Genomic DNA, 12,707 nt, shown 5'->3' on the forward strand with positions numbered 1-12,707 from the left:
AGCTAACACTTCTCTGGGAATCTTTAGATTCTCCAGTGCATCTCCATAGTCAGCTAGAAGTTGACCATGGAAACTCACTGGAGATCTACAAATGCCTAGGAAAGCATTTTCTCTAGTAATCTTTAGGTCCTCCCGCACAACTCTATAGCACAATTTCACCTACAAGGAAGCATATTAACCAAATTCATGAATAATCAAATATGAAAGACCTACAAATGTAGAGGACCAGCTGTAGATCACAAGGTGGGAGAGTAGCGACAATGGGAAGAATTGTTCCATTGATCAGGCATTCACATAAGGTTGTGCTTCCTGCCTGGTTCTTCTAAACTCAGATTCTTAAAACCCATACTTGACTAACAAAGTCTAATGACAGTTAATTCACCATGTTGGATTCAGCCTCTAAGCCCTCAGATTTCATGCCTACATCACTTCATGACAATGAGAGCTGAGAAGTCCCTTGTAAATTGGGCCTCTTCTTCACAGCCCCTGAGTCCCATAGTACCATGTGTTCCACAAATTCATTGCATAGTGAAAAGGTTCTTACCTCTTTTCTGAATACTTCTGAATTTTTGTGGCTGATGTTTGAAAGCTGTTGTTTCACAACAGATTTTTCTAGATTTCATTTGACTACAGGCATTGCTGATCCATAATACAGCTGCTCTTGTTAGTCAGTTTATGAATAACAGATTCATAGTACTTAGGGATGCACTAAAATGGAAATATTGCAAATTTGCTCTTTTGTGTTACTTAAGGGAATCATGTATGTATCTGTTTGCCCAGTTCTGCCTTTAAAAACTTGCCAAAGTTCTGAAGTCATAGGAAGAGTAGGAGGATTGTGTCAGGACATTCAAAACCATCAGAAACATAAAATGAAACATGCATGAATTTTAATTCTCACTTCTGGTTCTTTTGATATTTGGATTATCTTTCTGAACCTGAGACACTTTTTAAAAAAAAACTTGGAGCAAAATCTTAGAACCCAGTTAAAAATATTGCTTTTCATGAAACCAGTATGCCTTTGCTACCCTTTTGTCTGGTTGTGAACCATAGTTCAAGCTGTCATTGTTATTCTGTTACATTGAGAGGTCAATGGGTTAAATTAGAAGCTTGGATTCATTCAGCCTTGATGATTTGAGTCCAAGACTCCAGAAGAAAAACTGGGGGGGGGGGGGGGGGGGAATGAATCTAACAGACTGGCCACCTGTCTGGAGAAGAGTAAAAAATATACTACAAGTCTGACTCTATAAGACTGGTTCATCGGCCTGTAATAAAGATAAAAAGAACTTGATTTAAGAAGAATTTAAATGTTTCTCAGAAGGAGAAGGTGGAGGAGCATATTTGTTTCCTAGCATATTTGTTCTTTAGAAAGAATTATTTTTAAAATAGATAGAACTGACCCCATCCTATTTACTGTGTCTTTTGAATTAATTGTAGGAAAATCAGATCTGAGGCTAATATGGATAGGTCTATTTAGAGTATTAAATATCTCTATTGGTTTCAACTGAATAGCAAAAGTATGATTCCCCAAGTATTTATACTTTTGTGCATTCAGGGGTGAGTCGGCTATGCATAATAAGCACACCACCATACAAAGAAACTGGAAAATAGAAGCCATATCTTTTATTGATGGCAGCAATAGAAAGGGTTGTCACACACATGAGTCCAGATCCAGGCATCAACCAATCCTACAGTTGGTCAATGAGCCTGACCTTACGACTTGCTGCAGGAACCCTTGGGATGATAGGAGGGGGGAAACATGGGTAAAAGCCCCCTGTGTTGTCCCCCTAATGTAGTGGCTTCCATCTCAAGTAAGTAAGACCAAATCTGCTCCACACTCTCCAAGTCCCAGGAAAGTCCCCCAAATGTTACTAATGCCCGAGAGAGAATAGTAATGGATGTCTCAGCTCCAATACCCATGCCACCGCTCACCCACAAATGTATTAGTAGGAGTACGGACATTTAACAGACTCTGTCGGCTAAATGTCTCTACCCCACAGAATTGCAAGAACCAAAAGAGAAGAGAGTGAGCAGGTGGATGGTGCTTCAGGAACAAATGCTGGTGTATGTGTGAGCAGTGGTCTTTTCACCCTTTATACCTGATTGGAGTGAACCTTCACATGGCTCCTGAGAGGAAGGGGCCAGCAAGCCACCATTACAGGCAGGGTCCACCGTCACCCTACTGCCTACCTAAACTCGCAAAAAAAGCCACATGGTAAGTCATGCAGTTCCCTTCTGTTGTAACTATTTCCATACAAACCAAGAGTAAAACTAAAACAATAAGCGTTTTACTTAGGTCTGAAAATAATTCTGTCTTCATTTCTACTATATCAAATAACCCAATTTCTGGGGCATGAAACAGAGGCCAGCTTTAGCAGAACAATTTATGAAAGATTGAAGTAGTAAAGCCACCAAGACATAGGCCATTCTTACACATCCATCTTGACTTTACATTTCAATATTCTGACACATCACATGGCAGAACTGTAGTTCATCGATGTAGTAACTAATAGAGAGCATGCTACAGATTTGTTATAAACCCATTGCTTGTTATATGAAATCTTATTCTTCTCCCTTTCACCAATAATATTGGTGAAAATATATTGGAGCCCCCGGTGGAGTAGTGGGTTAAAACCTTGTGACTTGAAGGTTGGGTTGCTCATCTGCAAGCTGCCAGGTTCGAATCCCACCCGGGGAAAGCGCGGATGAGCTCCCTCTATCAGCTCCAGCTCCATGCGGGGACATGAGAGAAGCCTCCCACAAGGATGGTAAAAACATCAAAACATCCGGGCGTCCCCTGGGCAACGTTCTTTCAGACGGCCAATTCTCTCACTCCAGAAGTGACTTGCAGTTTCTCAAGTCGCTCCTGACACGAAAAAAAACCCAATAAATATTTCAGTCTACACCTGTTTGCATATATTTATGTCTAGGAACATGGTGCAATCCAGTGCTGCTTTTATTTTCTTTGGTTTTCTTTCCTTTAGTTCACTGTGTATTTCTTGGCCTGTTCTTCTTCCTTTAGACTTGAAAGCCAGGTGTTTGGAGATCTCATGAGAAATTTTGTATTCCCATTCACAACTATTTGACTTAATATGTTCAATAAACTGGATCAAATGAAAAGTTAAGTAAGAATGCCTGTGGCAGATGTAATTACATCGTGCACCATTTTGCAATCCTGGTGCAAAACTGGTCTTTCCCTAAGCAGTTTTGTTGTCTGTTGAAAACATTAATGCACCAATATGCATCTGTAAACACCCTGGTTCAATCAGATTTCTCAGGAGCCTGTACCTGGGTGTTGATAGATACCTTTAGATATGGCTATGATCGCCATATGTTATGTTTTCTATGGGAAAAAATTCACATAGAAATCATAATTGAGTCTCACATCTGGGGGGAAAGGTATAAATAATTCTAATTATCATCATAATACTGCTGGTGGTGGAGTGTGGATTTTCTCCAAATGACCAAAATAATTTTGTGAAGCACTGAACTGAAAACATAATGCTAGTAAACTCTTTTCAGTATATAAATTTTTTTTCATAAAAGCTTCACATGTACTTCCTTTTTCCTTCTCTTTTTGTGTCATGTTATCTTCCCAAGGGCCTACAGTTGTGCTGATTGATAACCGTTAGTCAAATCCAGTAACTGTATCTGTCTGTGGTTGGAGAAGGGTGTCGAAGTTTCTGCCAAGCTATTCAGTTGTGGTTTTTCTTCAAGCTTCCAATCATGCCAGGCTTTGTCACAACAGTAGATACGATGGGCAAAGAAAACGGTTATTAAACCATAGAAACCAAAAAAACTGTTACTTGCCTTAACAAAAGCAGAGGGTGGGGGAGAGAACTTCAGCTTGGCATGCAGGAAAAATGTGCTCCAAAAATATCCTACATTTTTCCTTTGAGTAAGACACAGACACATTATGTTCACATTGTAGACACACCAGCTAACTGTTGTGAAAGCTATAATAAAAATGTTCAGAGTAATTCTGGTAAATATATTTTTATTTGAAAGTTCTACTTTGTTGTGTATTATATATAAATATAGGACATTTCGCACTCAAACTTCTAGAAAGGAATGTATGGATGCTGCATGAGCAAATGGCCCATTCCACTTGGAGTACTTCCATTTATTCTGTGAAAGTCAATGGCGATGGCATAGGACTCTCTGTTGGATTGTGTCCATAGTGCTTTGTTTCCAGAGACAATGACTTTAATGTATTTAATGGGATTTTATTTTAAGGCAGGGAACTAACTATTCAATTTTTGGTTATTTAACAACCCAGGGTTGCAACCTAGTGTCTTTTTATCTGAAAGTAAACTTCTGTAAACTTAGTGGGACTTGCTTTTGGCAGTTCCCAAGTTACGAACAAGATAGATTCTGTAGGTTTGTTCTTAGGTTGAATTTGTATGCAAGTTGGAACAGATAAATTTTTAAAGTGTAACTCCATATAGATATTCTTCAGATGGCTTTTGTAAATTACTGTGAACATGTATTTAAATTTTATGTCACTATATAATTCTTGTCTGATTCTGTCTGATTATATTGGTTTAATTTATCGATGTTATGTTCAATTCACTGATATTAGGTTTAATTTGATGCTCGTTTTTTAATGCTGTTTTCATATGTGGGGTCTTGTTGGGATTTTATGCCAATATCTATCTGTTTTAAGAAGGCATTGAATGTATGCCTTTGTTTGTTGGAATCCGCTCTGAGTCCCTTTGGGGAGATAGAGCGGAATAGAAATAAAGGTTTTTTTATTAATAATATTAATATAAGTTAATATTAATCTAATATAAGTTGATATTAATATGCATTATTATTATTAATATAGATATATTAATGATATTAATATATTATTATTAATAATAATAATAATAATAATAATAATAATAATAATAATAAAAGTTTATATAATAATATTATTATATAAGCTTTGGATAGTTTAGGGAAGGGTTAACACCCCTGTGGTGCTTCTTCTGCTATCTGTGCCCCTGTTCAGAAGGTTTCACCTCACTTCCTGTCCCTGTGATAATTGGATTTTGAAAATTTTGGCTTGTTGTGGAAACAAAGATTTGTGATAAAGCTTCAGTGGAGACAACTTTTCCTCCTGAAAACTCTTCCAGGAATGAATTTCCCTTCCGGGGGGTAGATTTCTTTCACTGTTGTCTCATCCCATTCTTAACTGTTAGTTGTTTGTAAGTCAGATGTTTGTAACTCCGTGACTTCCTGTAAACATGATTGTGCTATTTTAGAGAATACATATTTTACTGGGATTCAGCTATATTGCACAAATTAAAAGAAATGTATGTTTCTTGGATAATAAGGAGATTCTGGAATCTCAGCCATCACTGTTACTGAAATCAATACCTGCTTCTATTTAAATGGGCATTGTTTTGGGATGGAAATCTAATTCACAAACATACAAGGTAAAATATGAAAATTTATATTTAAAGAATTTTATGTCACACTGACATGCGAGGCTATTAAAAACCCAGCTCTTGAGAGAATATATGAAATATTGTGTATCATATTTGAGTTGATTGATGCAAGTCTCATTTTATCTGATGTCTTAATAAAAAAGCATGTTTACAAAAAAAGCTATCAACATTTTTATATTTCAGAAGTGCAGAATACTGTATTTTTTTACTACTTTCAGAGAAAGTTACCTAATTTTTTTACAGATATTTCAGAATTGGGTTCAACTTTTCTCAACAAAAATTAGTTAATGTGCATTGAATGATTTCGTTACAGAATATATAAAACAAACCATCTGCCATTTGGTTTCATCATTCAATTCTTGGTTTTGTTTTAGCAGCTCTCCCTCTGCTCAGCAAAGATTTTTTTAAAAAAAAATAGAAATTGTTACGGTTTTTTGAGAAAAGAATTAAAACAATCAGATTACTATGCAATCATAGAAGTGGAAAATCAAAAAGATCTGGAAAAGGATGGGACAGCAGGACATTGACAGCATCTAAAGGCTAGTTGAAGGGAAAGCGTAAGATGGCTCTGAAATATTTGGCTATCTTGTATCAAGCAAATACTGTTCTGAGCCAAATTTGCTGAAAAGGAATGAGAATGAGCACAATGTGGAACCTGATGGTGTTGAAACTTCTGAAAAAGTGTATGTTTTTTACAGACCATGTGTGCCTCACTGAGCTTTTGATATCTAGTCTGTAGGCTCCACTTTGATGCCAAGGGAAGCCACCAGGAATGTGAAGATGTGCTATAACTTGTAGATCAGAGATATTGCTAACTCTGGTGGAATCTAATGGGATCAACAGGGACAATGTTTGCTGCTTTATACTTCCTGGACTAATGCTTGAACAGAATGTAGCTGTGCTTTTTGGAATGCAATTTTATCATAAACATGCAAGTAATGTATAAATCAGAGAGAATTTCCTTCAAAATATTACATATTAGCAGAAAGTGCTTGCATAATACGTATAATTTTTTCAGTGTGTGAAAATATATATTTATATGTGACTAAATTATCATGAAGACCATTAAATAAAAGAAATGGAATGAACTTGTGCTTGAAAAAGCATAAGGATGAAAGTGTGGTAAAAGTACAAGTGGTCCATTCCTTTCAATGAGTAATGGAAGAATAGGTGGCAGATGAGGGGTGACATGAAACAATGGAATGAAGTGCAAAATTATGGAATACAAGCTCGTGAGCTCTGTAATTATTGCTGTAGTTGCTAGGTGCACAGTATAAAGTGAAGCAGGTTTTTCTTCATAATTGCAAGCTGGTCATCATGACCACACCAGAATATATTTAATACTCAAAGCTATTCTTGTTCTACTTTATCACAAATAAAACTGCCTCAGAAATCAGATCATCATTTTTATTACTTCTGTAATGCTTGACACATTAATTCAGACCTATACCAAAGCTGTATCCCCTGGTCTTTAAAAGCCAGCGAAGCATACATGGAAAAGACAATGGAAAAGTTGAAGTAGAGTTTGAAAATAAGTGCCTAGCATCAAGTTAGTCTGTTCAGCTGACTTGCAGGGAGTGCAATCAAGTAATAAGCAGCATAACATAACATTTCACTTCTGTTAAAAGCTTGGAAAAGTTACTTTTTGGGCTACAAATTCCAGAATTCTCTGGCCATCATGGCTAGTTTCCCAATACAGTAGAGTCTCACTTATCCAAGCTAAACGGGCCAGCAGAAGCTTGGATAAGCCAATATCTTGGATAATAAGGAGGGATTAAGGAAAAGCCCATTAAACATCAAAATAGGTTATGATTTTACAAATTAAGCACTAAAACATCATGTTATACAACAAATTTGGCAGAAAAAGTAGTTCAATATGCAGTAATGTTATGTTGTAATTACTGTATTTACGAATTTAGCACCAAAATATCACGATATATTGAAAACATTGACTACAAAAATGGTTTGGATAATCCAGAAGCTTGGATAAGCGAGGCTTGGATAAGTGAGACTACTGTATTCTTCAGTCAAACACCTCTCCCTTTTTGTTGTCCATGAAAGATTCCTTACAAGATGATCCACTCAGTGGCTTTGAGATAGATGCCAGTGCAAAAAGGAACACAGAGTAGGACTATCCATGTGCATTCTGATTGAGATTCTAGCCCTATTATTTAGGCATTTTCACAAACCCACAAGGACTCAAAACAATTAGAGAAGGGATGGGGCATCTCTTGGTTCCACTTCCTATGATCTCATGACTGCCGAACCTCTTCATTGAACAGGAGGAAAGCCTAATAGGAGTCAGTTGAATACAGCTGGAGTACCACTTCAGACCTCTCTGCTCAACATAAGGAGGTTAAGAACTCAGCAGAAAGGCCAGGAAAGGGAAAGCATGAGAATCCCTTTTTTTCTTATCTGTTTAGGAAAATACCTGAGCAGCACTGCAGGTGAATATCAGCTGATAAATTGAGCTCAGAGATGCAAGAAAAATGTTTAATGTTATGTAAAAGTACAGAAATAGTTATAGTATAGTGTTTTGACTCCTAGGACTTTGGTGACCAGACAGGAGGTTGGACTGGATGGCCCTTATTTCTCTTCCAATTCTATGATTCGAGTCCGTGTTCAGCCATGGAAACTCACTGGGTAAGCTTAGGCAGGTCACACTCTGGGCGCTTCCAGACAGGCCATATATCCTAGGATCTGATCCCAGGTTTTCTGTTTATCCCAAATTAACTGGCAGTGCGGACTCATATAATCCAGTTTAAAGCAGAAAACCTGGGATCATATCCTGGCGTATAGGGCCTGTCTGAAAGAGCTCATAGTCATGTTCAATTACAATTAAGTTGGAAACAACTTGAAGGCACTGAACAAACTACTATTAGTACTACTGTTGTGCTTCTATAAAAATAATATTTTGAAAAACTGTTTTTAGAAAAAATTATTTTGTACCCAGTTTGAGCATCCCTTGACATATTTGCTTTCTGATGGTTCAGTGTACACAAACTTTGTTTCATGCACAAAATTATTAAAAATACTGTGCACAAAATTACCTTCAGGCCATATGTATTGTATAAGCCATATGTGACATCTCAACAAATGTTGTGTTGAGACTTGGTTCCTATCTCCAAGATACCTCATTATGAACTTATATGCAAATACTGTTAGTCTGATTTAAAAAAAAATCCAAAACACATATATTTACAAGCATTCTGGATATGGAATACTCAACCTATATCAAGGTAGTGTCTATAAGCAGAGGTATGTTTTTTTAACTGCATTACACAAATGTAATTTTATCCCAGGACATACTGTCTGAAATTCACCCTTCTACCTAACATTGACCTGATTTTCAGATTGCCGTCATAATCTTAATTTACCAGGCTAATTTTTCCTTCTACTATGGGCTAAATCCAATTATGGTTCAAGCTAGAGCATGTCTCTTGAAATCAAGGGAATTTTCAGGAGTGTTGATATTCAGTGTCCAAATTTAATCTAAAATTAAATTTAACTCTATAGATTTATCATTTTGTGATCATGATAAACATTTAAGAGCACAAACCATTATTGTAAACTCTTTCCCCCCGATAATGTCACTTTAGAGTCACCACAACATGACTTGAACATCAAAAAAAGTTTTTTGAGTTACTATCTTTATAAAATTTTCTGACATTGATGTTCTTTTTTGCTAAATGGAAATTTCATTACAGTGAATGAAGAGGATTTGAAGCTAATGCTTCTATTTTTTTCTGCACATGTTTAATAAGGCTCAATAAAGTATGGCAATAACAGCTGTTCCAAATTATATTTTTTCATACTTCACTTTCATGTCTTTTGTACTTAAAGGATCAAACCTGGACAGCTGGCGTAAAAGTTGAAATTTCACCTCTCACTGCATATTAGCTAGGCATTACATGTTGTGCAACAATTTCCAATGCTTTTATTGTTTTGAAAGCCTAACCTCCATCTGAGGTGCTTTGCTAATCACCCGTGTTGCATTAAAGGGAAAAAATGTGTATTTGTTAGATCTAGTTTGAGTGCAGCCCATGGAGTGATCCATTAGTCATAACTGCTATGAGACATAAAGGTAGTAACAGGTACAGGTTACTAAATAAGCCAAACTTGGGAAATTTTTATCTTCAGGGAAAAACCAATATTAGTATACTGTTATTCAAGTTATCCATATTTGAAATGAATTTTTTGTTTTTCAGCAAAATTGTATGTTTAAAAACAAAATCAGTAGAGATTAAGGAAAGACAGGCTATCCTGATGGAGCTGACTGTCTTCCATTATTTTGTCTCTTTAATTATTTATGTGGGATTTTTGTTAATAAGTAATAGATTGCAATGAACATTTTCCTTTTTGTTGTTTATGTATTGAATGATTCAGTTTTAGGTTGTGAATGTTAACCAGAACTACAATTTTGTCATTGTATAGTTTATATTTGTTTATAACTTTGGTTATATGTCTTTATATTAGTATATCCCCAAACTGGCTTATGAAAACTAAATCAAATACAAAACAAAGGAATTATTGTTATGTTACTTCAAGTCATTTTTTATTTTTGTCTATTCTAAAGTAAAATTTATCAGGGGTTTTGGAGAATCCTATCCCAACATTAACAGATTATAATGCATTTAGATAAAAATATATGTAACGTTTTTGTGAATATGCAATTCCATTATCTGAGGAATTAAAACTATTAAAACTATTTAATATTACACAATTGTTAAAAGACTAAAAATTCCAATCAAAATAATAACAGTCAAAATAATAATAGTAAAAAATTGCAATTAAAATATAGCCTTAAGAAAGCTATCTTTGTTGTCTTATGTTGAAAGAAGCAAGTAAGAGTGTACATCAGTGGTATCCACTCTTTGGTCCTCCCGTTATTTTAAACTTCAGGTCTCAAAATTCTTGACCATTGGATAAGTTGGTCAGGGCTTCTGGGTCCCAAACATCTGGAGGACCAATGGTTGGACACCACTGGTGAACATAATAAAAGGTATCTAAAGCAATGCTTGCATACTATTGGACAGAGATGGAAAACTGTGGTAGACTAGAAAGCCTCCAAGAGACTGGACTGGAGGTGGAGAGGGGGTGGTGTTCACACATCCCACTGCATCTGATTCCATAATTCACCCTATGCCCTCACAGGCCTTTTGGGGAAATGTTTTGGTTCCTTCTTGACCCCCACCCAAGAGGGCACATTGGACATTTTGAGGGGCAAAATATTTTTAATCCAGACATGTTGGTAATGCCTTCCATTCCTCCAGGCCACACTTTGCCCACCCCTATTAAATGGGAAGTCCATGAAGGAAAAAGCTTTTCCCTTTCCATTGTTTATATGAGATAGATAGATATCATAGCTTCTCCCTTTCTTGTAGTACTAGAACTCATGAATCTGTGTGGTATGAAATTCAGGATGAAGGAAACACTGCACATTGGTCAATTCTGTACTACAAGATGTAGCAGCAGCCACCAACCTAGAATGCTTTAGAAGTGAATTAGACAGATTAATGAAGGGGAAGGTTATCCCTGGCTTTTCATATTAGCTACATGCCACTTCCAATTTCAGAGGCAGTACACTACTAAATACTGGACATTATACCTGAGTTTGATCCAGTACCGCTGTTCTTAATGTTCTTAAGAATATGTGAATCAAATCATATGAGTCCATTCTTTAAACATGAAATACCAGGGACTAAACCCAAGACCTTTGTATGTGGAGTATATCCTTTCTTGAAAGAAAATAATTTCCCGATTTCATGGCTTAGTTCAGGATTCATTGCTGCTTGTAATCCATTTGGCAAAAATCTTTTTTGAACAAGAAACACAGGATGGAATGTATGATATCTGTAATATCTTCTGCATGAGATCTATGATATCAAAAATAACTGATAAGTAAAACATGCTTGTTCCCATATGTTTATTTGCTTTGCGGTACTGTGCAAAAGGCTTCAAGTAGGTAAGAGTTAACTTCCTTCATGCATTCATTCATGTGTGCAAAGGCTTTCCGCTGATACAAGTAGGAGTATGTTTGGTTAAGCAAAGTTTATTCCATGAGAAACTGACCTACTGGCATTAAATGTTGGCTGTTCAAAGGTTTCCCATCATCACAGTTAGATTAGAAATATGTTCGGTTGGTGAGGCCCAAAGCAAATACACGTTAATGGTTCAATGTTAAAACCAGAGTGTTTTTAAAAAAAAATTTAGAGATCTCCATATCAATGTGATAATGGTAAAATTATATCTAATTATGATAATAGTTCCATATTGACAGTGTGGTATTCAATTATGAATCCACTATACATTAGGAAGTCTCCATTCCTGTGCAATTCATATAAGGATGATTTTCTTAATGAATGTCACTCAGTAGCTAGACTTTTCCATGCATATTTGCATGTGCAAAATGGCCATCTTTGATAAGACTTCTCAGATGAAACCATCCAGATAACTTGAGATTTGGAGAATTATCTAATGCAAGAAGGAGGAGGAGGATAATGATATTATTATTATTATTATTATTATTATTATTATTATTATTATTATTATTATTTATTTGTTACCTGCTTCTTCTCATGGCTCAATAAGTGTTTGAAAGTACATTAATGCAATACAAGAAACAATACTGTATTACATTTTGGTGTGTTTCCTTTGATAATTACAATTACATGCACAATTACATGATTAACTTATTTTAAAAATTAAAATAATCCCATTTTAAAATAATGTCATTAGTTTTTTAGTGGAATGAGTAATGCTTTTATTTTGCTCATAAAACATTGCTTTGGGGATTCCTTTTGGGGAGTTGGCGGGATTTTTAATTTATAAAGGTTTTGTTTTAATAACTAAGAACTGATGTGCCAGCAATATATTAATCATTTAATAAAATGAGAAGACTGTGGATTTCTTTCCTTCATATATTCTGGTCTGTAATGAAAAAAAATTACAATGACCACTTGAAAATATGTTCACCCTGATAGGAAAGATTCAAAATGACAGGAAGAAAGGGGAAACAAAAACATCAACTTTCAGGATCTTGGCCCCTTGTTGTTAACAGCTTGTTTATTTTAACTTTGGTTGTAATATGGGTTGTATGTTGTATGTGCTAAATGTGTTTGTCAAATGTTTTGATATGCCTGATACGCTAATCAATAAAAGGTACTACAACGTTTTGCATTTGCAGTCCCCAGTTACAGAACCCCTATGGTTGAAGATCAGGGATACAGTGCAAGATCTTTTATTTGTAACTGCCTTAACTAAACTTCATGACAT

General features: G+C 35.7%; 1 protein-coding gene across 4 annotated transcripts in view; it reads left to right on the forward strand.

The window, feature by feature from the left end:
- cdk6 (cyclin dependent kinase 6) overlaps positions 1-12,707 on the forward strand; it is a 150,186-nt gene that overhangs the window by 110,759 nt on the left and 26,720 nt on the right. For 3 of the 4 annotated variants that reach the window (XM_062958007.1, XM_062958008.1, XM_062958009.1), the window contains one exon: positions 7,980-8,075. The exons of the other annotated variant lie outside the window; for it this stretch is intronic. In XM_062958007.1, coding sequence (XP_062814077.1) covers positions 7,980-8,075 — 96 coding nt within the window. The remainder of the gene's footprint in view (positions 1-7,979; positions 8,076-12,707) is intronic. 4 annotated transcript variants of the gene reach the window in all.

This window comes from Anolis carolinensis, chromosome 6, assembly GCF_035594765.1.
Source record: "Anolis carolinensis isolate JA03-04 chromosome 6, rAnoCar3.1.pri, whole genome shotgun sequence".
NCBI classification, from domain to species: domain Eukaryota; kingdom Metazoa; phylum Chordata; class Lepidosauria; order Squamata; family Dactyloidae; genus Anolis; species Anolis carolinensis.